Source organism: Leptidea sinapis, chromosome 3 (genome assembly GCF_905404315.1).
Source record: "Leptidea sinapis chromosome 3, ilLepSina1.1, whole genome shotgun sequence".
Taxonomy (NCBI): Eukaryota; Metazoa; Arthropoda; class Insecta; order Lepidoptera; family Pieridae; genus Leptidea; species Leptidea sinapis.
In genome coordinates, this window is record NC_066267.1 from 1,686,913 (window position 1) to 1,712,885 (window position 25,973).

At 34.8% G+C, this 25,973-nt stretch overlaps 2 protein-coding genes across 2 annotated transcripts in view; one reads left to right on the forward strand and one right to left on the reverse strand.

The window, feature by feature from the left end:
* LOC126979426 (dnaJ homolog subfamily C member 3) overlaps positions 1-14,806 on the reverse strand; it is a 21,086-nt gene extending 6,280 nt beyond the window's left edge. Inside the window, exons 1-8 of the mRNA XM_050828729.1 lie at positions 14,602-14,806; positions 14,403-14,513; positions 14,200-14,294; positions 12,610-12,714; positions 8,745-9,071; positions 7,472-7,696; positions 5,361-5,478; positions 3,428-3,560 (exon numbers count right to left, since the gene is read on the reverse strand). Coding sequence (XP_050684686.1) covers positions 3,428-3,560; positions 5,361-5,478; positions 7,472-7,696; positions 8,745-9,071; positions 12,610-12,714; positions 14,200-14,294; positions 14,403-14,513; positions 14,602-14,680 — 1,193 coding nt within the window. The 5' untranslated portion in view covers positions 14,681-14,806. The remainder of the gene's footprint in view (positions 1-3,427; positions 3,561-5,360; positions 5,479-7,471; positions 7,697-8,744; positions 9,072-12,609; positions 12,715-14,199; positions 14,295-14,402; positions 14,514-14,601) is intronic.
* Positions 14,807-22,921: 8,115 nt separating this feature from the next.
* On the forward strand, positions 22,922-25,541 carry LOC126979482 (60S ribosomal protein L35a). The gene is made up of 4 exons (XM_050828807.1): positions 22,922-23,064; positions 23,274-23,494; positions 24,047-24,277; positions 25,476-25,541. The coding sequence occupies exons 2-4, from the start codon at positions 23,276-23,278 to the stop codon at positions 25,497-25,499; spliced, it is 474 nt and encodes a 157-aa protein (XP_050684764.1). The 5' UTR covers positions 22,922-23,064; positions 23,274-23,275; the 3' UTR covers positions 25,500-25,541.
* Positions 25,542-25,973: the final 432 nt, after the last annotated feature.

Consider the following 25,973-nt stretch of genomic DNA (forward strand, 5'->3'; position numbering starts at 1 on the left):
GTGGTAAATATTAGTTTAACGATTTTTTTTATGAAAATAAGGGACGAGACGAGCAGGACGTTCAGTTGATCATAATTGATACGCCATGCCTATTACAATGCAGTGCCGCTCAGGATTCTTGAATAACCCAAAAGTTCTGAGCGGCACTACAATTATTTCGCTTGTCATATTGAGACAAGATGTTAAGTCTCATTTTCCCAGTAATTTTATTAGCTACGGCGCCCTTTAGACGGAAACATAGTAATGCTTACACATTACTGCTTCACATATGATACACTGGCACAAATCCAATTACTTTTTTTGCATCTTTATGAAAATATAGGCTGGATATAGCCAGCCTATATTTTCATCAAGCGTATCAAGCGTATACGCTAAAATATGATTATTGTTCTCCTTATGGCAATCATAGGAAATAAGTTGAATCGTCATGTTTTCATCAGATTCATTGCTCCATGGATTGTGTTCATTCCAATATTGTACAAACAAGCATATAGGTCACATGATGTAAAGTGATCACCGCCGCACACATTCCCTTGCTGTTGCAGAGGATTCACAGGAGCGTTTTAGAAACGTGAACGCGCTTTTATTTAAAGTACCCATCTCGTATCGTTCTGGAAACACCGCGCAAGGAAGCTTATTCACTCCATGAAAGTTTCTTGAAAACCGCACTGTGAAGGAACGCCGCATATCCAGATGAGAGGATGATATCCTATTATGATACATAATGATATACAGACAAGTGTTATTGTCTATTTTAGAGGTAAATTAGCAAGCCGTTGTGGCTTACGCGGTCCGTTATCGTAGCAAGTATATTACATGATAATCAATTAATTTACACTAAAACTGTCGTTAATTGAAGACTGTGTTAGATAAGCCCTCGAAATAGCGGGCCAACGAATTATTGTTCTTTACAGCATACTTACAATATTGAGCATTAAAATACCTGTTTTTATTATTCTAGAAACTGTATTAATATATTTATCTACACCCATGCTTTAAATCCTCTATTAAAGATTCTGAAATAGTTAGCTTATTGCCAACATTAAAACACCTAATGTTCTAATAACCATTACATCATCCAAAGGAGTGTTGTAATGTTGTACTGAATTTCATAACAACACTCCTGTTTTTTTTTCGATCCCTTCATGCGCAAAGAGTTTCAACAGACAGTCACATTCTTATTGCTCAATGCGTGGTATCTGTATGAATTAAAAAAAAAACATTTTCGTTTACGCGCGTTCCACACTACCAGAACGTCGCGCGCCGTAAAAAAAAGTAGGTTATTCGAATCCCCGCCATTTTTCTTTGATAATTTTATTGTTTTGTTTACAAAAAATGAGCGATTCATTTTAAACGCTGCAAAAGAACATTATATTCGAGTGAATTTTAATTATTGCACTATACAAAATGTAAATTATTACTAAAATAAATAATTGTTTCATTAATACTTAGTTTATTTGTATGTAATCAGTAATCAATGATATTAGGTTACTACTAGGACTGGTGTTTTAATGTTAGCAGTAAGCTTACTGTTCCAGAATCTTTTAGAGGATTCACATTCTGGGTGTAGATAAAGTCTTGTATGCAACTGTTGATAATTAGGTATTAAAACACTCGTGATACTATTATCATTCGTTATAATAAATCCACATTCGTGTTTTAATACCCCTTATTACACAACATTTGCATAAAAGCTATTAATTATTGATTATTAATCATAACGAAAAGATATATTCATTTTAAGGACCGCTGAAGTTTCGTACTTTCTTTTATCTCCTGGTAAGTGGTTTTATTTTTTACTTCAAGGAATGGCGAAGGTACATCCATACAGTCTTAAAACGTTTAAAATTACAGAATATACCTATTAGCAACTTGGCAAATTATATTAACAAGTTTTTTTCTTAAATTGACGGTAAAATGTTTTTTGTTAAAAAGTAAAAAGTTGCATACAAGACTTTATCTACACCCAGAATGTGAATCCTCTAAAAGATTCTGGAACAGTAAGCTTACTGCTAACATTAAAACACCAGTCCTAGTAGTAACCTAATATCATTGATTACTGATTACATACAAATAAACTAAGTATTAATGAAACAATTATTTATTTTAGTAATAATTTACATTTTGTATAGTGCAATAATTAAAATTCACTCGAATATAATGTTCTTTTGCAGCGTTTAAAATGAATCGCTCATTTTTGTAAACAAAACAATAAAATTATCAAAGAAAAATGGCGGGGATTCGAATAACCTACTTTTTTTTACGGCGCGCGTCGTTCTGGTAGTGTGGAACGCGCGTAAACGAAAATGTTTTTTTTTAAATTCCTACAGATACCACGCATTGAGCAATAAGAATGTGACTGTCTGTTGAAACTCTTTGCGCATGAAGGGATCGAAAAAAAAAACAGGAGTGTTGTTATGAAATTCAGTACAACATTACAACACTCCTTTGGATGATGTAATGGTTATTAGAACATTGGGTGTTTTAATGTTGGCAATAAGCTAACTATTTCAGAATCTTTAATAGAGGATTTAAAGCATGGGTGTAGATAAATATATTAATACAGTTTCTAGAATAATAAAAACAGGTATTTTAATGCTCAATATTGTAAGTATGCTGTAAAGAACAATAATTCGTTGGCCCGCTATTTCGAGGGCTTATCTAACACAGTCTTCAATTAACGACAGTTTTAGTGTAAATTAATTGATTATCATGTAATATACTTGCTACGATAACGGACCGCGTAAGCCACAACGGCTTGCTAATTTTTTGTTTGGATGATGTAATGATTATTAGAACATTGGGTGTTTTAATGTTGGCAATAAGCTAACTGTTTCAGAATCTTTAATAGAGGATTTAAAGCATGGGTGTAGATAAAAATATATCATTACATATCCTGAGGGCGGTTGCTCCATTCCCAATATATAGTATCATTGAGAATGACATTTATGTTTATTTATTTAATTAAATTGCGTTACATGCGACTTAGTTACTAACAAAATTGTAGTACTAAATAATTATCACATGCACCTCGTAATAAGGCATAGCAATGAACGACAGAGGGGCAGACATTCAAATATTTTCCCCTCTAAGTATTAATTAATGGAATAGTAACTTATTTCCAAAAGTAACTTTTTCAAAGAGCTTATGAATTTTTTAATATTGGTTTCAGCTTTTAAGTGTTCTGGTAACTTATTATAAATTTTAACTGACATTGGGTAGGGACCGGAACTGTGTAATGTTAATTTAGATTTATTTTGCATAAGATTATTTTTAAAGCTTGTTAAAATAACCTTAATCACACAAACATTCAAAATATTTATTTATTTTCGTAACACAATTGTTTTCCGGGATCAAAAAAAGCACATACATCGCCCAACAAGACTTATTAACTTGACTTAAATAGTAATATAAATGTGCCACTCACCGCTTCACTCCCAGTATCTTGTAGTAGTCCCTCTGCTCGGCCTGCTTCTGCAGCCGCTGCGCACGCGCCAGCCCGTCCTTGGCCCGCTGGAAGCCCTCATCCAGCTCCAAAGCCTCTTTGAACGTTCTGATCGCTGTAACACAATCAAATCAAAATCAGTTTATTCAAGTAGGTCACGAAAATGACACTTATGAATGTCAAAAAAACAATCTTATTGAATCTACCGCTACTTCGTAAAGGGTTGAGCTAATGAGAAGAAGTAGCAAGAGACTCATTGCCACTCTTTTATATCAAGATTTACAGATCATTTCAATTACAATATAATATGCAAAATGATGCAACAAACACACTACGCACAATACGCACCATACAATCATGCTGTAAGTTTTATAAATAAATATTAAATTTCAGCAAACATTTCATTTTATAACCAAACATAGCTTTTTTTTAACAAATAAAATTGTTTTAGGAGTAGATGTTAATAAATTTTGTTATATTATTATCGAGGATGGGGATTTTATTATTTTCGATTAGATTTAGATAAACACAAGAGCATACAGTGGTTTGTGTCAAGATTTTGTTTCAATTAATTAATTGTAAATCTTCTGAGGCTACACGAACGAATGAATGAGGGAATCGTGTAGTAATACCAAAAGCGATTTGCTTTCTTTTGAGAATGTTTAGGAATATTAAGTTTTTGAAGCTACTGAAAAGTTTTTCGAAGTCCTACTTCAAACTTGATCTTAAATCTTGAACTTATCATCAGCATACATAAATTATTTGCTATTTATTGAAATGAAGTGACAAAGGTTCATCACAAAAGTCAGAAATAGGGTAGGACCGAGGACACTGCCTTGAGTTACTCCGTAAGTTATGGACGAAAAGAGCTAAGGTAATTGATGAATTTTTAACTTTGCTTTCTGTTTATAAGATAATCCTTAAAAGTGCATGCACCTTTCCACTTATTTCAATTGCAGCCGTTTTGTCTAAACGTCGTTGTATAGAAACTGTGTCCAAGGCTTTCGCAGGGTCCAGAAATACGATGATTATGATTAATATGATTTTTCTTTGCATCCAAGCAGTCTGCTATAAATTCTGATAGATTCTATACTGCATCCTGTGTTGATCTTTGCCTACAGCTATACTGATACTTAAATAAGATTTTTCTATAACTAGAAAAGACTTCATATATTTTATAAATAGTAGATGAAACTAAAACTGAATTAAAACTATTAGCACACGATTTATCCCCTGAATTATGAATGGGATGAATTACGGAGAGTTTGATACCTTATTTTATTATTTGTTTTTACTTTGATTTTGTTCTAATTGTTGTTTTTTATGTCTTATATATGTCTAATGTATAGTCAACTTAATTCAGGCCAGGTGTCCCCCTTTAAGTCACAGAAGATCAGTGTTGCTACACACTCTTGTTGGAACACATTTTTTTCAAGAAAATAAGGGACCAGTCGAGCAGCACGTTCAGCTGATGGTAATTGGTACGCCCTGTCCATTACAATGCAGTGGCGCTCAGGATTCTTGAAAAACCCAAAAAATTCTGAGCGGCACTACAATTGCGCTCGTCACCTTGAGACGTAATATGTTAAATATCATTTGCCCAGTAATTTCACTAGCTACGCCGCCCTTCGGACCGAAACACAGTAATGTTTACACATTACTGCTTCACGGCAGAAATAGGCGCCGTTGTGGTACCCATAATCTAGCTGGCATCCTGTGCAAAGGAGCCTCCCACTGGTACGCTGAGTGACTCCTCTTTTAAAAACCACACGTTTTATATATTTTTAAGATGTTTCATTTTTGTTAATTTGTGTGTATTAATAATAAATACCTGTGGAAAAATTCTTAGTGTGCGTGGTATTAAACTTAAAATATTTCTAATATCAATGTCAGAATATTTTCGCTTGTATCATACCATCGTCCAACATCTCCAGTCCGATGTAGGCATCAGCAAGGTCCGCCAGAACACGCGCCTCCCGCTGCAGCTTGATAGCCGAGCCACATGCAGACAACGCCTCGGTAAATTGCTCATCCTACCAACACAAGCACCACGCACTATTTACTATAACATTGCTAATATTGCATGTTCATAGGCACATAAGTGAATTTGCTAGAAACAGTCATAACCATAATGTTAACACCATGAACATACATAAACTTATAATGCCTTATACTCGGCTAAGTCGAGTTAGCAAGTCTATTGTGAGGCGATGTATATGCTTTTACAACAGGATCCCAGAAAATATTCAAAACAAAAGTATTACGTTATCCATAAGAATTGTTAAAAAACGTTTGTGCGGTAAAGGTTACTATAACATAAAATACTTTCTTAATGATACAACAAATTGGGAATGGAGCGACCGCCCTCAGGCTATTAAATAATAAGATGAATTGTACAATGTTACTTTGTAAACATATTTTTTGATGAAAAAAAGCCCACTGAGTTTGATGCGCCCGTTCTTCTCAGGCCTGAGGCATTCATTTTGGAATGGGTGGTAGTTTTTTGACTTTCAATAAGTGATGTCACATCCTATTTTGAACAAAAATATTTGAATTTGAATGATACTTAACATGAACTGTCGCTAAGTGACGAGCGCAATTGGATTTTTCAAGAATAATAAAGATCAGTGTTAACCCATTTAACAGGGTGTGTGAATTGGTAAGTCACGTAAATAATGGACAATCTATCTCGCGGAATGATAGTAATTCAGAGCTGAAATATCAACTATGAGTTACAGAGGCAATAGCGGACAAAAACACTAGTACTACTAACACTGAAAACAATTATAGTGAAGTCGAAATTTTAATGCGTTTATACTGTGAAAGAGCTGAATGAGTTTTAGAATTACTAAATCCAGCAGACCTAATCTTAGTCAAGAAAATTTGTTAACAACATAGAAATAAAGTGAAAGTAGATGTCTACAAAAGTCTCTGCCTAATTTCTGTTCGAATATGAAGTAGTCAGTGTCATTCGTAATTGGACGTAACTCCAGAAAAACGTTCCAAACCACAATCATGCCGAAATCGAGTTAAGAACACAAAACTGGTGACGTCATTCATATTAACGGACTCACAAAAAAAGGCAGCCTTACTATCACTCTTTAAATGACATCATGACTTAGTAGTCCAACCCACATGTATGGAATACACTAATATTTATTAAACTTTAAGCACGGATTCCTTAAAATGTTGTGTTTGTGGCTTGGAACGTTTTTTTAGACGCGATTTGACCCACTTTAAACGGCCAGATTTCATTCAAACTTTGTAGATTTATCGAGGACCGATGACAATACATTAATTTGATAACATTATTCCATTATTCAATTTGCAAAATAAGATTTTTGCCAATTTATATAAGTTTTATCTATAGTCGATAAGGCAGGAATTGATGTTAAAATACTTAATAGTTTTAAAAATACCCTTTTATAGAAAAAATTAACTAAAAAATGGAAACTTAATTATACTTAGTTTAAAAAAACACCTGTATATAACATTTAATTAAAAAATTAATTTTAATAAATTTAAATTGAAAATAGTGTAAATATAATATATTTCATTATAAAAAAAAGCGTGGGGTGCTTTTTAAGATATTATTAAAATAATAATTCATTATAAAAAGCGTGGGGTGCTTTTTAAGATATTATTAAAATAATAATTCATTATAAAAAAAGCGTGGGGTGCTTTTTAAGATATTATTAAAATAATAATTCATTATAAAAAAAGCGTGGGGTGCTTTTTAAGATATTATTAAAATAATAATTCATTATAAAAAAAACGTGGGGTGCTTTTTAAGATATTATTAAAATAATAATTCTTCTAAACCCCACGCTTTTGTTTCATAGTGATATATATTTTATAAACTATTTTCAATTTAAATTAATTAAAATTTATTTTCAATTTTTCAGCGGAATTTTATATAAAGCGTGTTTTATAGTTTTATTAAACTATTATTTATTGGTTTGGAATTTTTTGTAATAAATTCCCTTTTGATCGTATTTCTTCGAATGTAATATTATCCTAAACTACCTTGACAGAACAACTGCATATCCAGCGCTTGGCCTCGAACACCACAAGAGTGACTGTATCTTCTGTCTTCAACACCTGTCGACCCGACTCCACGCAGCGCGAGAACTGACCGCCTTCGCTGAGCTCCTCACACTGCAGCAGCAACTTGTCCACCTTCTTGAGCTTCTTGTACAATGGGAAGCATAGTTTGTGCTCCGGGTCTAGTTTAAGACATTCTCGAACTTCCTGTGGCCAACACACTATATGTTGTATTAATAAATTTAAAAACTAACCGCCTTAATAATAATAAAATCACTGACCTCTACTATATACCACTGGACTGGCGGCTGTCCAAGTGCTTTTGTGCCTGTTTGATATGCACCATTTTGGCGCTGGTGGCTATGTAGCGAGAGTCTGCGGTACTAAAACTAGTGATGACAACCTCAGCAAACATAGAGAGATGGTGGAAAACTATTTAAAAAAAATTGTGTATCTTATTATGTTGATTCTTGAAGTATAAATAAAACGGAAAACGAACGAAATTAATTCAACATGCAAAAATACTTCAGAGTATTGTACGTTCCTTCGCAGTCATTTGTATTTTACGTCAAAATTAGTTCTATGGACGCTCGCGAGTGGCTCTTCAAATAGGTACAAAAAATTTGCTTTCTAAAATATGGAACAGCCAGTCCAGTGGTATTTATACAGGTCAGAGAATAAAACTCATACGCTTGAAAAATGTACATAAGGGTATGTGTGTGATTAGTCTAATATCAGCTGATAACACACACACACACACAATAAAACAAGCACAATTGCTCACTGGGAGCCACTACCTCAAATTATGTTAATGTCTATTTTAGATAAAGAAAATAAATAATATATTTTGAAAGCGAACCAATATATACCGCCAAAAGCGGCACTAACTAAAATACTTTATACACAATAACAAGTCACAAATAGTATAGCCAAACATATTAAAATAGTTTGTTAATTAATATAATATACACAAATAAATTTCCTTCCAACTGAGCTAACCGTTCGAGTGACATATCATCATAAAATCTTGTATGCTTTGTTCAACTCTCAGGTTGTGACTTCATCTACAGAATGTACTTTACTGTGGATAACCTGTTCAACCCCAATATTTGCATATTAGGAATCAAGTAAATTTCCTTCCTTCCGTGGGTTCGAGTCCCGCATCGATCATAAACATTTTGTTTGTGTATTAATCCCAGAAGTGAGGGCTATCACTTTAAAAGCATAACAAATTGTGAATTAATATATATTAAACCTTCAAGGCATCGCCGACGTGAGCGAGTTGGTAGAGCAGCGTGGCCAGGCGGTAGTAGCCGTCCGTGTGGTCTTGCTGCAGTCGGTTGACAGCCCGGATGTCGGACACGGCTGAGAACAGGTCGTTTAGCGCGATGTAGCAGTCAGCTCGGAGCTGGCGCAGCGCAGCAGACCATGGCGACACCTCAAGCAGGCGCGACAGAGTGTCAGCGGCCGCGCGGTGGTCACCTCCGCGGATGTAGGCCTGCGCCAGGCGTGCTTCGGACACCCAGCTGTCGCACTGGTTGTAGTACGCGACCGCCTCCTCGTTGTACGGGTCCTCGTATGTCTTCAGGATGGAATGGAATATATTGAATAGGTAGCAGGAGGCTCCGGCACAGGATGCCGGCTAGATTATGGGTGCCACAACGGCGCCTATTTTTGCCGTGAAGCAGTAATTATGTAAGGGCGCCGTAGCTAGTGAAATGACTGCGCAATTGTAGTGCCGCTTAGAAATTATGGGTTTTTCAAGAATCCTCAGTGGCATTGCATTGTAATGGGCAGGGCGTATCAATTACCATCAGCTGAACGTCCTGCTAGTCTCGTCCCTTATTGCAATAAAAAAATGTGTTTTAACTTTCAGTGATAGTATTATTAATACTGAATGACAGCAATATTATCAGTCAGTCTAGTTGTTCTTTGGGTACGTCGGCATAGACAGGCGGCTTGCTTTGCGCCTAGATCCTAGCGAGTCACCAAGAGAATAGTTACGTTTCAAAATGTCGCCAACGGCCGCTCTGCATGCTATGCGCCTAGCTAGTCGCTTAGCGTCTAACGAATTAAACGAACTAGTTTTAAAAGGCATAAAACGCATTTATTTTCTCAAAATTGATTCCTTTAGAATTCTTTTTGATGTCATTTCTTATACTACTAGATACTACTACCGCTTCGGAAACAAATGGCGCTCTGAGAGAGAAGAAGCGGCGCAAGAAACTCTCCCAGCATTCTTTTTTTGCGCTCTTTTCAATAAAAATATACAATATTGTACAGTCGCTATAAAGTAATCACAATCTAGTCCCAGGCTGTCCGATCATTTAGATATTCAGCAGTGGAGTAATAGGATTTACGACAGAGCCATTTCTTTATAAAACATTTAAATTTATTTATAGATAATGCCTGAACAGTGGCTGGGACTTTATTGTAGAAGTGTATACATTTACCCATAAAGCTATTATGTATCTTATGAAGCCTACTAGAATTAGATACAAGCAATCCCTTATTTCTAGTGTTATAATAATGAAAATCACTATTAAGAGCAAAAAGGTGACGATTTTTGTGAGCATATATTAAATTTTCATAAATGTACTGACAATAAACAGTCATAATATTTATTTCTTTAAATTTTTCTTTGAGAGACTGTCTTTAACCAAGCTGATATATAGCACGAACAGCTCTCTTTTGCAATGCAAACACTATATCAATGTCAGCAGCATGACCCCATAGTAATATACCGTACGTCATGATGCTGTGAAAATAACTAAAGTACACTAATCTAGCGGTCGCAACATTCGTGTACTCTCTAATCTTTCTAACTGCATATGCCGCAGAGCTGAGTCTATCTGCTAGATGGGTAATATGTGGACCCCACTGAAGCTTTTTATCTAACGTGATACCCAAGAAGACCGTAGTGTCCACAAGTTCCAATCTCTGGTCATTTATAAGTACGTTGGTTTGTACCTCCGCTGTGTTTGGTGTAATGAACCGTAAACACTTTGTTTTTTTACTGTTTAAGTGCAGATTATTCGTCTCAAACCAACGTACTATCTTTGAGAGTGCATTGCTTACCTCGTCATCAATATCTGCACGTCGCTTCACTTTAAAAATAAGTGAAGTATCATCAGCAAACAATACAATCTCATGGCTATCATCTACCACAAACGGTAGATCGTTAATATATATTTTTAATCACTAGGCGCGAGGCATTTTAGAAAAAAAATATGAAATATTAATTGCATCAGTTTTCAAAAAAGAACCTCTGTGGAATCCAGCTATTGAACTCCATAAAAATACAATTTTGTTAAAGAAAAACTTGACATGTCATGAACCCAAAATGATGATAAAAGCTGTGAAATGGCTTAAGGGTGAATTTTCTGTAATCAATTTTAAAGATATTTTCGAAAATGGTAATGCGAGCCACTAGGCTCTAAGCGCTAAGCAACCGGCCTATATGTGGACGTAGCTTACTAAAGCCTAGACGAGGGCATCCCCTGACTACTTTTTGTTTTACATAAAATCGTGCTTAAGTTATTTAATAGTATGGTAAAGCCACGATTTACCTCCGAATGGTCCGAAACTAGTCGACGCCCACACAGATAAATCGTGAGTAACGCCATATTAATAAGTAATTTAACAACTTATATAAAAACATAATATCAATGCTGTTTAATTTGTTATGATGGTATTGGGCGGCGAATATAGATAAAAAGTAGCTGATAACGTGGAAGATGTGGGTAAGCTGTTACAAAATTAACTTTTAGTGTAGATTCCAAAATTTTCTCAAATATACATTCGCAATGATAAGTATAAATATTGACAATTGATATATTTTTATTACAATAATTGGTAAGTATTAAGTTATAAAAAACGTGACCTAGTGCAACAAGCGCTAGCGGTCGATACTGATTTCATATTCAGGCATTTTTAGGCTTAAAAAGGAGGGAGAATGTGGAATGTGTATGGAAGAAAAATAAAGAACAGTACCCCATAGCCAACACTAGCGCCTAAAAATATATATACAGGATGTCCCAAAGTTATGGGACATGAAGGGAAAGTACTTTATACATCGTAGATACGATATTTTACTGAAAGAAGACTTTGTTATTTTTAAAAGTTAGTAATCCTGCATTCAAAGATTTTCTAAAAATTACTTGCCTCGTCTGGGACTCGAACCGACTTAAATGTACAAAAAAAACAGCCCTACTTTTATGATGCCAATCGAAAGAATGGCCAAAAACTAATAACTCTTCTTAAGTAGGTAACATAGTATTTTAAAAAAAAGGAACAACGTAAAATGTTTGAGTCAAATTTCAAGAAAGTTATTTATTGCCGACGACGATGTTCGAAAAGTAGAGATATTATCATTCCATAGATAGCATTGATTATTCGTAAATAAGTACCCACTTATAGTTTTTTTTTAGTTTAAAAGCGATACGAGTTACAAACAGAATTGTGCCATATCATATCGAGTATTCACCATAAAATGATAATAAAATCAAAAGGCAGCAGACTCATTGCTTCGATTTGTGTAAGACAGGAGGGAACACATTTTGAGCATTTAATTAATTAATTTACAAAAAAATACCCACTTAATTGACTACTTTCTCATATCTTCATATCATAAAAGTAGGGGTGTTTTTATACATTTAAGTCGGTTCGATTCCCAGACGAGCTAAGTAACTTTTAGAAAATCTTTGAATGCAGAATTACTAACTTTTAAAAATAATATAAAGTCTTCTTTCAGTAAAATACTCTATCTACGATATTTAAGGTACTTTCCCTTCATGTCCCATGACTTTGGGACACCATATATATTATATAGCACATATATATTTTTAAATAAATCTTATCAAATTATGTTTCTTCATCCTCAGTTTTTAGAAAAAATATATATTTTCCTGAACCACCACAACCAAATATTTGGTGCTTTGGCTGAGTGTGTCTGAATATTTGCTACTTGACAATCCCTAGCATCTTCACAAGTATCTACTTGAATTGTTTTTTTTTTTTAATATATTATGTTAATAAATATTTGTTGAATGTTCCTAATAATGTGTATAATTAAAATATTTATTTATGTATTTTTGTAACATTTAATTATACGAACATACCACTTGTAGGAATTCTTCTTTGGCTTTGGAGTATTCAGCTAACTTAAAGTAAACCTCAGCACGGTGCATTCTGGCGGAAGTGAAGTCCGGCTTCAATTCTAACACCTGCAATTTTATATTTCACCTTGCTTGTTTTAATAAATAATGTATATATATTTTGCCTACATAATGCAGAAGGACAACACACAAGAGCATGGAAATAAAAGTGAAATGATAGGAACCACATACAAATTAAATCAAAATCAGTTTATTCACATAGGTCACGGAAATGACACTTATGAATGTAAAAAAAAAAAAAATTATTGAATCTACCGCTACTCCGTTGAGCTAATGAGAAGTAGCAAGAAACTCATTGCGACTCTTTTATATCAAGATTTACATTTACATCGATTTACAAATCATTTCAATTACAATATAATATGTAAAATGATGCAACAAACAGCCAAATGAATCATCAAAGATGGATCACATATTTTATTTAACAATATTGATATTTCTCTAACTAGTAACACATACAAATATTAATGCAGCTGGATATAGAATTAAGGAAATTTAAAATTACTTCAGAGTTGTTTTACATGAAACTTAGATTAAATAAATCACATGAATATGAAGTCTGTATAGAAAATAAGTAATTTAATAATTTTTAAATTAAAATTAATAGTTTGTATGTACATAGCTTTTACTGCTTATACCTGATTTAAAAGGGCGAGTCACTGACTCTTATCAGTTTGAAAGACTTCACAATAGATATACAATTCCATTCATCTAAGAAAACAGCTCTGCAAGTTTTAAGTTTTACGGCTGTTCCCAATATTCTGTCTATCTCATTTGAGATAAAAATCGTAACTATCATTGACTATTTTGTTCCAATAAACTTATTGATGGTAACTCACCTTATCCGTACACACTGTCTGTCAATGGGATGACATATATAGCTTACCAGCGATAGAAGTTTGTATGGAAATTGCAATTCACATGTCCCAATATAAGGGGTCAAGAATGACTTATCGGGTATATTGGGACAGCTAATTACTGACAGTAGAAGGTAGTAATTTATCTCTATCTGTAGATAGTATAGTGGGAACGGCTGTAAAACAACAACATGGCAGATATTGTAGATTTAAATCTTTTTCTTGCCTTTGGACCAAAGGTTCTCTATTATATTTAGTTCTGAGTAGTTAGCTGGCCAACAGCTGACAGAAACTGATTGTGAGGCATAAAATTCCTAAACAGTGTGTGCAGTATGCTTTGGATCATTATCATGCAGGTACATGTGAGTCCAAGCAACCGTAATCATATCTTTAGAATTAGATAACTAAATAATTGATCCAAGTTTCTGTCTAACAGCTTAACAGCACTATCCTCCCCAGGTTTTTTTTACTCCCACTGTCAAGCCAACAAATATTGATGGTTTGAATAAAATCAACCCATTAAATAAGTGTTCTTTATTAATAACCATAATTATATGACCACCATTATATATCTTGAATCTATAAATTGGCCATCCATCTTTATATTTTGTCAAACACATATTCGATTTTATCCTGGTTAAACAAAATGGAGGTTTTTAATAATAATAATACTGACCTTACTAAAATCTTGTAGAGCAAATTTGGCTTTTCCAAGAGCATAATACACTGTGCCTCGTTTAAAGTATGTGAGGTAATTGTTTGGGTCACCCTCTGCAAATAATTAGAATATTGTATCTAATTTACCTATTAATATTAGGGTAAGCTCAATGTTAAAAAAATAATGAATTATAAGTATATGACACTAGAATAACATCTCACCAACAGCTGCATGATAGTGTGTCAGAGCATCAGAGAGCTGACCGCGAACTAGGAAATCCATTCCGAGTTGTAAGTGTTTGTTCACTTCTGCTTGTGTCGTACATTCTGAAACTAACACGCATTTCACACAATTAGGTACAGCACACTTTTCATTCATTTACTTGATCAAAATATAAAAATGAGAACTATTCAAACTCACATTCTAATACTACATCTAAAATTAATAAAACAAGGCATGGCGCAACTTTGTTCCATTGTATATTCGATAGGTTGTCCATTATGTTTATTTTCTTCTCTATACAAAGTTTTCAAAAAAATTGTAATTCTCCATAAAATAGACTAAAGTTATTTGACACAACTATTTTCATTATCCATCTCGCCTTGGTTACTTTTCGTGGTATGATTTCATTGGTCCAAATCAGTTATAAGCTGTTGTCATGATGAGTTAAGAATGTCACTGTCACATGTCGGTAAAATAATAGGGATTGGAATGATAATTATGAATAAGGTACATAGTACTTGAAGAATAGTTGTTTGGTTTTTTTGGTAGCTAACACGCGTGAGTCGAGTGTTATTTCAGTTTATAATTACATTTTCTTACAGTGCCTATTAATAACTTGTGTATAGCAGTTTTATTATCTTATTGGTGGTGGAGTATTTTTTACTAGTAAGTATTTATTAACAATTTAACATAGATAATAACTAATTGCGTGCTTACTAACTTAGAATTACTACCAACTTATCCATTATGGATATAACCCCCCCAGAACCTCCGGATCCTCCGGATATTCCATTACCTGGATCGAAACGTCGTTTACAGGACAGCGCAACACATAACGCAAATGCAGTCTCTAAAAAGACAATTATTGATACCGATATGGCCTCTGCATCCATACAAAATATATATAATCACCCAATTTTAGTTGTGGGGATTAAAGAATACACCTCATTAGATAAAGGTCCATTATTCATGTTTCCCGCACTGAAGAAGATCCCTCTTCAGGTTTAACAATAAGACCTATAAAATTTGGTCAACTTTTACACAGACATAAAGTTGCCAATATATGCCCGGATGGTATTAAAAAAGTTGGTAGGAATAAAATAGCAGTAATCTTCAAATCAGCTTCAGGTGCCAACAAATTTTTAGATAACCCACTTTTAACTGCAAACAAATATGAAGCAAATATACCTAATTATAATATTACAAAGATGGGTATTGCCCGCCAGGTTCCGGTGGACTTATCCACGAATGAGTTTGTCGAGTCAGTTGATCTTCCCACAGATTGTGGAAAGATATTAAAAGCTCGCAGACTCAATAGAAAAGTTATTGAGGATAATAAAGTTTCTTGGATCCCAACCCAAACTATAGTTATTACTTTCCAAGGAAAATCACTCCCTACCAGAATATTCCTATTTCATAACTCCCTTCCAGTAGAAACTTACCTTTTCCCCACCATTCAATGTCAGAACTGCTGCAGATTTGGACACATTAAAACTACATGCAGATCCAACTCAAGTTGTTATAAATGTTCCCAATCCCACTCTGGTGACTCATTTAATATACTTGAAAAAGATGCAAATTGTATTAATTGTTCTGGACAACATTTTTCCACCAATAAAGTTTGTCCTGAACATGGTAGGCAAAGAACAATTAAAAAAATAATGTCGCAAGAGAACATCTCTTATGAAGAGGCAGCAAACCGTTGCCCAAAATCTACAAGGCCATTCACAGAAATTCTCAGTAGTCCTTCCTCATCCCATAATGCCCCTACAACCCACATGAGCCAGACTAGTATTCTTTCTGCTCCCACTACCTCATATAGGAAAACTGTTACTTCTCTTCCACACTCTAGAGCCCTATTAAGCAAGTCCTATGATAAAGCTGCTCATCAGACCATTATTGCTGAGGTACGTTCAGTGTTCCCCAATGGCTCAGCATTAATGTATCAGTCTATTCCCTCCTCTACAGTACAGAATGAAAACCTCCTGGAGGTTCTCCTTTCACTCATTCTAACTCTCATATCAAGTAACACTCTTAACATACCGTCCTACGTTGCCCATAAACTATCTCACATCTTATCCCTTTGTAACAATCATGGCCCCAGTGTCCATTCTTCAATGGAACACCAGAAGCCTACGTCCTAGGAAACCAAGCCTTATTCATCTTATAAATAAATACCTTCCCCCTGTCATCGCCATATCTGAGACACGGCTGGCCCCTGGATCACACTTCAGGGTCCCGGGCTATACATGCCTCAGGGATGATCGAGCAGATGGTGTTGGCGCAGGCTGTGCCTTATTTATAAGACGCACCCTTCCCTTTTCCCAAATAATCCTTCCAAACCAACATCCTGGTATAAATATTGTTGCTGTAAAAGTTTTGAACATCTCCATGGTCTTTATATACATCCCTCAACCTCATTCAACTATGATTGCAGACATCCTCCATTTAATCTCGTCTATTCCCTCTCCTATGATTCTAATGGGAGATTTTAATGCACATCACATGTCTTGGGCTCTAGCACTACTGATTATTTTTCTCTTTCCCTTCTTGATATTTTTGATGAATGTAATCTCTGCATAATAAATGATGGCACTCCAACCCGCAGGATTGCTCCTTCTCAAAATCCAAAAAGTGCAGTTGACCTGACCCTATGTTCTCCTTGTCTTGCTTCTCTTATTTCTTGGAACATCCTTCAAAATTCCAATGGCAGTGATCACTATCCTATTATCATTTCATTACCTGATAAAGTAATCCCTGCTCAAAATTTTTCCCCTTCTCTCAAATACAGATTAACAAATGCTAATTGGCAGCAATTTTCCACTTGCCTTGATGAAAAATTTTAAGCTTTCCCGATCCTAACCATTCAAATGCTGTTGAAAATTATAATAAATTAGCAGAGGCCATGATATTTAGTGCTGACCAAAATTTTCCCATAAAAAACCATCCAATAGTAAAATTTCAACTCCTTGGTGGGATTCAGAATGCACCAAGGCTGCTAAGGATAGAAAATTAGCAGAAAAAACATATAATAGGAGCATGACTTTGACCAACTTCATTAATTATAAAAAAGCTGCTGCCAAGGCCACTAATTTATTTGCCAAAAAGAAAAAACAAGGTTGGATCAATTTTTGCCAGAGCTTATCCCTGTACTCCATTTACAATTTTATGGAAACAAGTTAAAAAATTTAGGGGTTCTTACAATCCTTTGGAGCATGACTCAAGTGTAGATCCATCTGTATGGCTTGAATCCTTTGCATCTGCAAAGGATTCAAGCCATATCTAGGTTGGTTGTCACCCCTTTCAGTTCCTAATGAAGACTATCTCCCTTCACCTCCAATCCCTCTCTCATCAACTCATAGTTTAGACTCCTTTCTCTTTTTCAGAACTTCTTCTGGCATTGGATGGCTTAGTTGACACTTCTCCCGGGGCCGATGGCATCCTCTATTCTTTCCTTAAACAATCATCAATCAGATCCCAAGAATACTATCTCAAAATTATCAATAACCTATTTGATGTCGGTGCCATACCTCCATCTTGGAAAAATCAAGTGATCATTCCTATACTCAAACCAGGTCAGAGTCCATCTAAAGCCACCAGTTATAGACCAATTGCAATGCAATATCATCTACTCTTGCAAAAATATGTGAACATATGATCAAACATCGACTTGAGTGGTTTGTTGAATACAATAACCTCATTTCCGATTCCCAGTATGGATTCAGAAAGGGGAAGAGCTCATTAGATAGCTTGGGTATCCTTACCACTGATATAAGATTAGCACTTTTCCAAAAAGAACCTCTTTTGGCAGTTTTTCTAGATATAGAATCCGCGTATGATAACGTGTCTCTTCCTCTGCTCAGGAGCAAACTCATTCAGCTGAGTATTCCAGCGAAGTTAACTCGATTCATATGCAATATGCTAATGGAGCGAACAATTACCATTAAAGGCCCATCCTCATACCTACCTCCAAAATCAGTTTGGAAAGGTTTACCTCAAGGTTCTGTTCTCAGTCTTTTACTATACAACCTGTATTCATCTGATATTTCTAGCACAGCTGCCCTCTTTTGCCAAATCTTGCAATATGCAGATGATATTGTTCTATATACTACATCTCTCAAAAGTGTGAAAAAAATATTAATATCCTTCGCTCATTATCTGGCGTTTGGTGGGGGGCTCACCCCTTCACCCAAAGATTGCATTACAATGCCATAATTCGTAGCCACATGGATTATGGCACGTTACTTTTGATTCCAGGCAATAATGCAGGTTTAGATAAGTTAGACAAATTACAGGCAAAATGTTTGCGCATTATATTAGGAGCTATGAAATCTAGTCCTATTAATGCTATGCAGGTCGAGTGTGTAGAACCTCCCCTCTCGCTTCGTCGACAGTTCCTCGCTAATAAACTGTTTTTTTAAATTAGCGGAATTACGGGATCACCCTTTGCTGCATAAATTAGATCAATTAGTTGGCCTATACAACAATAACCAAATGTCTCAAGATAAGAGATCATGTCTTGCCAATAGTTACCTATTGTACTCTCAACTCCCTAACCCCTTTTTTCAACTTTCGAAATTACCCCTATTCTGAATGCCTTTCAATGCACTCACCTTCCAACCCTTAATAATTTTAGATCTGGGCATTTAATAAGTTCACCATAGAAGCTAACAAAACATTTTCTCATGTTATGCATTCAGTTTTCCAAAATTGGCATAAGATTTTCACTGATGCTTCTAAAACACACATGAGCCCAATTGGAGTTGTAGTATGGACCCTCCACAAGAATTATATTAAGTTATAGCTGCCCAACTGTCACTTCGGTATTCACAGGGGAGGCAATTGCTATACTTGAAGCTATTTTATTTATTAAGTCCCATGGCCTAAACAATTCTATTATATTATCAGACTCCAAAAGCTGCTGGATACCAGGCCATGCAGGTATAATCGACAATGAAAGTGCTGATGCTTGAGCCAGGTCAGCTGCTCATACAGGTTCCCAACAACATTCTCAAATCTTCTCTCATGACTTGTGCTCCACCTTGAAAATAAATATGTTTGAGAGGTGGTCAAACATCTGGCAGGCTTCCAAAACTTCTAAAGGCGTCTTTTATGGTGATATACATGTGATCCCTGTAATCCCTTTAAAACCGTGGTTCTCGAAATTTAGATTCCCCAATAAATCAATAATATCAACACTTTGCCGGTTACGCTTAAACCACTCTTGCACTCCAGTATTCCTAGCCAAATTAAGAATTAGAGACCATTCTCTATGTGACTGTGGACTTGATGAGGGAAATGTAGACCATTTATTCTTTAATTGCCCTTTAATGAAGTCTTCCTTGTACAACTTTATACTTCCTGAAATCCCCCGCCCCACCTCCATGAAATGCCTCCTCACCTTTGTTTTCACTCCTTTTGTAAATACTTTATGTAAATATATTAAACAAAATAATATTAAGTTATAACTAACACAATAAATGTTTTATATAAGTAATATTATCAGTGTTTGTCCATTATAATCTAACAGCATGTATATTTGTTTCAGGTATAATAAGAAAATAAATCTGTTTTGATTCTGGGCACCGGTCATTACTATAATCACTTGTAAATTCGTTTACACCGATCAAATGACACACTCTAAGCTTGTTGGTCTACTGAAACGTGACATTGGCGAGTTGTGGTGCCCCTTCCACAGAAGCCACTAGAAAGAATAGAATAGAATAGGGATTGGAATACCTATCTAGTCTAATAGCATATTATTTTTTTCAGATATTATAAGAAAATAAAACTATAAGTAATCTTTACACGGATCACTTAGAGATGTGTCTTCCACAGAAGCCACAGTCGGAAGAATAGAAAAGAATATAATGGAATAATTAGGTATCCATCTACTGCAGCGTGTCTGCAAAGTGCAACAATATTTTGCACATAACTTAATATTATTTTGTTGAATATATTTACATAAAATATTTACACAAGGAATGAAAAATAGGGAGAGGAGGCATTTCATAGAAGAGGTGCGGGCAATCTAAGGAGGTATAAATTGTCCAAGGGAGACTTCGACATAAGATATTAAAGGCACTTATTTCCTCAAAATTTATTCCTTTAGAATTTGTAGCTGTACCTACAACCAATAATATCAATTAATACAAATGTCTAATATCTAACTTGTAACGTAGCATTATAGATCGTAGAAATAATAACTGTAATAAGCGTATGCCGAAAGATTCGTTCTGAAAAGAACATTTTATTTTATATAACGTAATATTAGCTCTGATAAGAACCATTTCATAATGCTGTACGTCAACTCATAGAATCATACAGATCACCGGTAGTCATCGCATCGATGTACGAGACTCGTTACGTTCTCTCGACGACCGCAGATATACTCACGTGATCAGTCATATGCTCCGCGTTACACAACCGCACAGCAAGGCCGAGCGTCCTCGAATGACGCGTCGTCGGGTCGTCGTCGGGGGTCAATCGCTATTCATGCAATTTTAATCAATGAGCGACAGCGTAGGTGCTGAATGCTAATTGACATCGTATGATCGAGATTCGACGCGAGTTTACACAAACCGCGCTCTCTGGCCGGCTTACTGCGATAGCATTAGTTTTAGAGCGAGATAGAACACATAATATTATTCTCAATTCTTATTGAATGAAACGTTGTACTATTGCTTAAAATGTAAGCTTGTGTGTATGTATGTATTGGTGTGTATTTTCTGGACTTGTAAATATTTAAGTAACAATTGTAATTGGGTAACTAGTTTTAAGGATTTTGTATATATAAGTATCATGTAACTTTCAAATAAAGGATATCTTCCACTTATTCCTCACAGTCAAGCAGTTGTTTTATTTAATCGCCAAACGCTCAGTCTCTAAAAATTCTTTTTGATTTCACTTTTAACACTACCATCACTTCCACACGCTCCCAGCATTCTTTTTTGCGCTCTTATATTATTAGAAAACATACTAGCTGACCCAGCAAACGTTGTATTGCCATAAAAAGTAATAAAAAATTTTTTGGGGTGTAACAAGTAGATGCAACCGATTCTCAGACCTACCAAATTCATGGTACTACAATTATTGTAAGTATTGATCCATTTCCATCTTGCAACCCTATAGCGGATTTGTGGATGGAACAGAATAATATAAAAATCGCGATACATAAATAGGGGTTGATTGAAGAGGGTTGAAAATTTTGGGTTGTATGTATTTTTTAATGTTGTTATAAAAAAATAAAAACAAAAAATTACATCAAATGAAAATTTAGGGGTGGTCACTTAACCTTTAAGGGGATGAAAAATAGATAGTAGCCGATTCTCAGACCTACAAATAAGCATATAAAATTTGGTAAAAATCAGTAAAGCCGTTTCGGAGGAATAAGGTAACTAACATTGTGACACGAGAATTTTATATATAAGACATTACGGGGCAACTAAATAATAAATGGTCCACATTTCCCTCGTCTAGTCCACAGTCACACAGAGAATGCTCTCTAATTCTAAGATTGGCTAGAAATACTGGTGGGCAAGAGTGGTTTACTAGTAACCGGCTAACTGTTGATTAATTCACCATAAAATTTGCCTTTCGAAGTTTTAGATTGCTTTATCTGCCACATGTTGGATTAACTCTCAAACATCTTAGGTTTCAAGGTAGTGTAAAAGTCATGAGAGAAGATTTGAGAAGGTTGTTGGGAATCTGTATGAGCAGCTGACCTGACACAAGCTGCTTTTTCATTTACCAATGCAAGGCCTGGAATGCAATTCTGTTTAATAACTGCAACTACACTACTACTGCCTGAATCCTGCAATAAAACTGCTACAAGTAATGTTTCCACAGAATCGAGATGAGTGAAGTAGGGGGGAGGCTCTTCTTTCAATGTAGTGCATACAAGTTTTTACGAACTCTTAAATCACGCTTTTAACCAACAGAACATCATGTGTAATAATGAGTTTGAGTGTATTTTAATGAATGAAGTATGTTATTGAATCTTGTAACGTCATGGGATGATGATCCGTATGGTTTCTACAACACTTAACAAAACATGACGGCATTTTAAATTAAAAAGTCTTGTTTAGTTTGTTTCAAAAATCTGGTCTGATAGGAATTCAATCGCGCTTCCTCGCATAATAGCGTGAACACAGCATCGGATTTGGTACGGCAGGACCATAGGACGGTCCGGTGGGCACCTTACACCTATTGGTTCGGCGTCAAATTCGGTATGGTCCGGACGGTAATAATGTTGTGCTAGGGACAATGCGCTATACCGTCCAATATAATCCACTACTGGACCACGTTCAATGGTTCGACAGTACCAAATCTGATCATGTATTTATAACTTTACCGAACTGATCCCGTAGCGTGCCGGGACAGTTTGTAAGCCCAGCCCACTACGGGATGAGTGTATGCTTCTTTTATTTTATTTTAGTTTTGGTTTGAGTAATTTTTAGGCACTGATAGTGCTCAAAATTATTATTATTCAATCAATTGGGATATTTTTAATTTTTATAAAAGAGCTCGCAAGCTGTAATCGCCAATAAATTGGATTGTAATTAATAATTAATAGTTGCCATTTGCCACTTCCAACTCCAAGTTCCAAGCATTTGGCAACACCGCTTACGGTCTTTCTCTCCTTTCATAAACAAGTGTCCGGTCAGTGTGATTTGTTTTTTATTTTAAAATCTGTAATTACTAATTTGTAACGAAATAATAGTTTAAGGGACCAAAGGGATCCCTTTTTAATTTTTCTGTTTGTTGTTTAGTGTTGGATTGACTATTCATGTTTAGATAAATTGAGATTAAAAATTGTATGTCAACATAACCTTAACCAGTATCATAACTGACTGTGTTGAAATTTTTAGGAATGGCAGACGCGCCGCAAACTGCGCCTAAAGCTAAGGTGCCTAAATCTAAGCCTAATAAAGAAAAGGCCGCTAAAGAAGCGCCTGCTGCACCTGTAGAGACTCAAAAGGCCGTACGTAAAGCTTCAAAGCCTCGTCATGGTAGGCTGTACGCCAAGGCAGTGTTCACTGGATACAAACGTGGTCTTCGTAATCAACACGAAAATACTGCACTTTTGAAAGTATGTGAAGTCTGTGTATTTTAATAATCAACACTTAGCAGTTAATTTGCAGAAATCTTACTTGTGCTTGACATTTATTAATTAAAGATAACTAACAGACTAGCTCTCAAAATAGATGAAACGAATTAATCTATAATTTTAATTTTGAAAAACAATGAATTGTTAATAAATTGTTTAGTCTACTTGCCACTGCTACGGCTATACGATAACAATGTTGCATTGGGGTGATTTTAAAGTGAATTGTTAAATTATTGATTTGGTACTACAAGAGCTGATCAATAAAATAATTACTTCATTCTGTCGTCATACATTCTAATGGAAATGATTGCTTTTTGTTGTGTTATTATCATTAATATTTAAGGTGAATTGTAGGCATAAGATAATATTAAATATATTGAGATGAAAATTTAGCTTAGGTGTGTGAAAATGATGTTTTAGACATTTGAAACCTGAACCTTTATGTGGAAAATTTTTTGCTGATCACATCTTAGTAACAATTCTACCCCTTCATAGAACTGCTTTCAAGAAATACATTACAAAATAAACTTACAGGTTGAAGGAGCTCGTAGCAGAGATGATGCGGTATTCTATGCTGGCAAAAAATGTGTATATGTATACAAAGCAAAGAAAAGAACACCAATTGCTGGTGGTCCTCGTGGGGTGAAAACAAAGTTGCGTGCAATCTGGGGAAAAGTGACTCGCCCCCATGGCAATTCTGGCAGTGTCCGAGCTCGCTTCAAGTCAAATCTACCAGCTCAAGCTATGGGACACAGGATACGAGTGGTAAGCATGATTGAATAAAACACCATTCATTTTTTTAATTATTGTATTTAACACACAAAGCAAAAGGATATTATATGATGTATAGCAGAATACCATTGTGCTAATATGAGTACACTAAGTTTGGTGTAAGCCTAGTAAATAGAGGAAAGAATATTCATATAGGGCTTGTACTTGTAAATACAATAGTACAGTTAGCAAAAAAGTTATCATTAATTAAAATAAGTTGAGCCCGAATGGTGCAGCCACATGCCATATCACAAAAAAATTTAATTGAATTATTTTTGGACCTAGTAAAGCTGCATGTGTGGTTATAGTTAGCAATGTTGCTAACTGTGTGATAAGTGACATCATATTAGATTCCCTACTATTGACTTGGGTTAAGCAGGGTTATGTTACAGCTGGTTGATACTCATAATTTTTTTCAATTTTCAAAAAAAATATTTTGAGTTAGAACATTACAGCATAGAAAATGAGATTTAAATTAGTGAATAACAAACATAGTTTTTTTAGTGGGTTAATATTATCAATTACAATATTTTCTCATTCTTTTTATTTACCTATATTTGCATTTGTCACTCAGAACATTAATCACTTAAATAATTTATATGTTATTCTTTATAACTAATGATGTTCTATACATATAGACAATGCACCTCATACAAAATCAAAGCTGAATTTGGCACATGCCACAAATGACACCATAATAACCTTTGACAGCTATGTCTATACATTTCTGCGTTTACTCAGTTGTTTAAAATATTAACGGTCAATAGAGAGCTATGTAAATACTATTTCAGTTTGAGCTGTTTATTTTGAATTTAGAACCCGATTGTCCCATTCTGACAAGCGGGTTTTGTCTGGGGACTTGTAAATAATATTGTACCATATTTAATGAAAAAATATTCGTTTTATTAAATTACTTCCGCATTTTGCACATCAATATTATATAAATAAAATAACCTTAGTGATAATAACTCGCACAATCTTTTTTTGAGTCATTAATGTATTATTTATCCACTTTTATAGCACACTTAGGCTTGTTGATTGACACACGACCAAGGAGAAAAGTGTGCTTACATTGTTTTTTTACAAAAGTGGCTTGATCATAAAAACCCATAATGTTGTGTTTTAGCACTAAATAATATGTTGTGCACTTTTCATATTATTTACAGCTTGTAACTGAATATTTTTTTTTCAGATGTTGTATCCATCAAGAATTTAAGAACTTTATATTTAAGAGTAAATAAAATATAAAAATCAAAAACTAATTTTATTGGTAATATGTAGTTGACCTTTGCTACATATTTTATTAAGAATTTCCTTACATCACACCACCACAAGTTTGGCACCTGGTACCTTATCTGGTAGTACCAGATATTATGTTACTGGACCCAAAATATATCAAATGCCCAGGCTATTGAAGAAAGAAAAGAAAATAGTAAATGGATCAACAGATATCTCACTAGTCTCGGTATTCAGATCAATGGTTGTGGCTGAGACCGTAACATCTTGGAGAAGCCTTCAACATGCATTGTTATTCTGATGACAGTACTAGAGGTGGTGTAAACACCTTCCATGGAAATAAAAGCATAAAAAGGCATTTGTTTTCTCAATATTGATTCTTTTAGAATACCTTTTTGATGTAACTTCTAATATACTAGATACTACTACCGCTTCGGAAACAAATGGAGCTCTG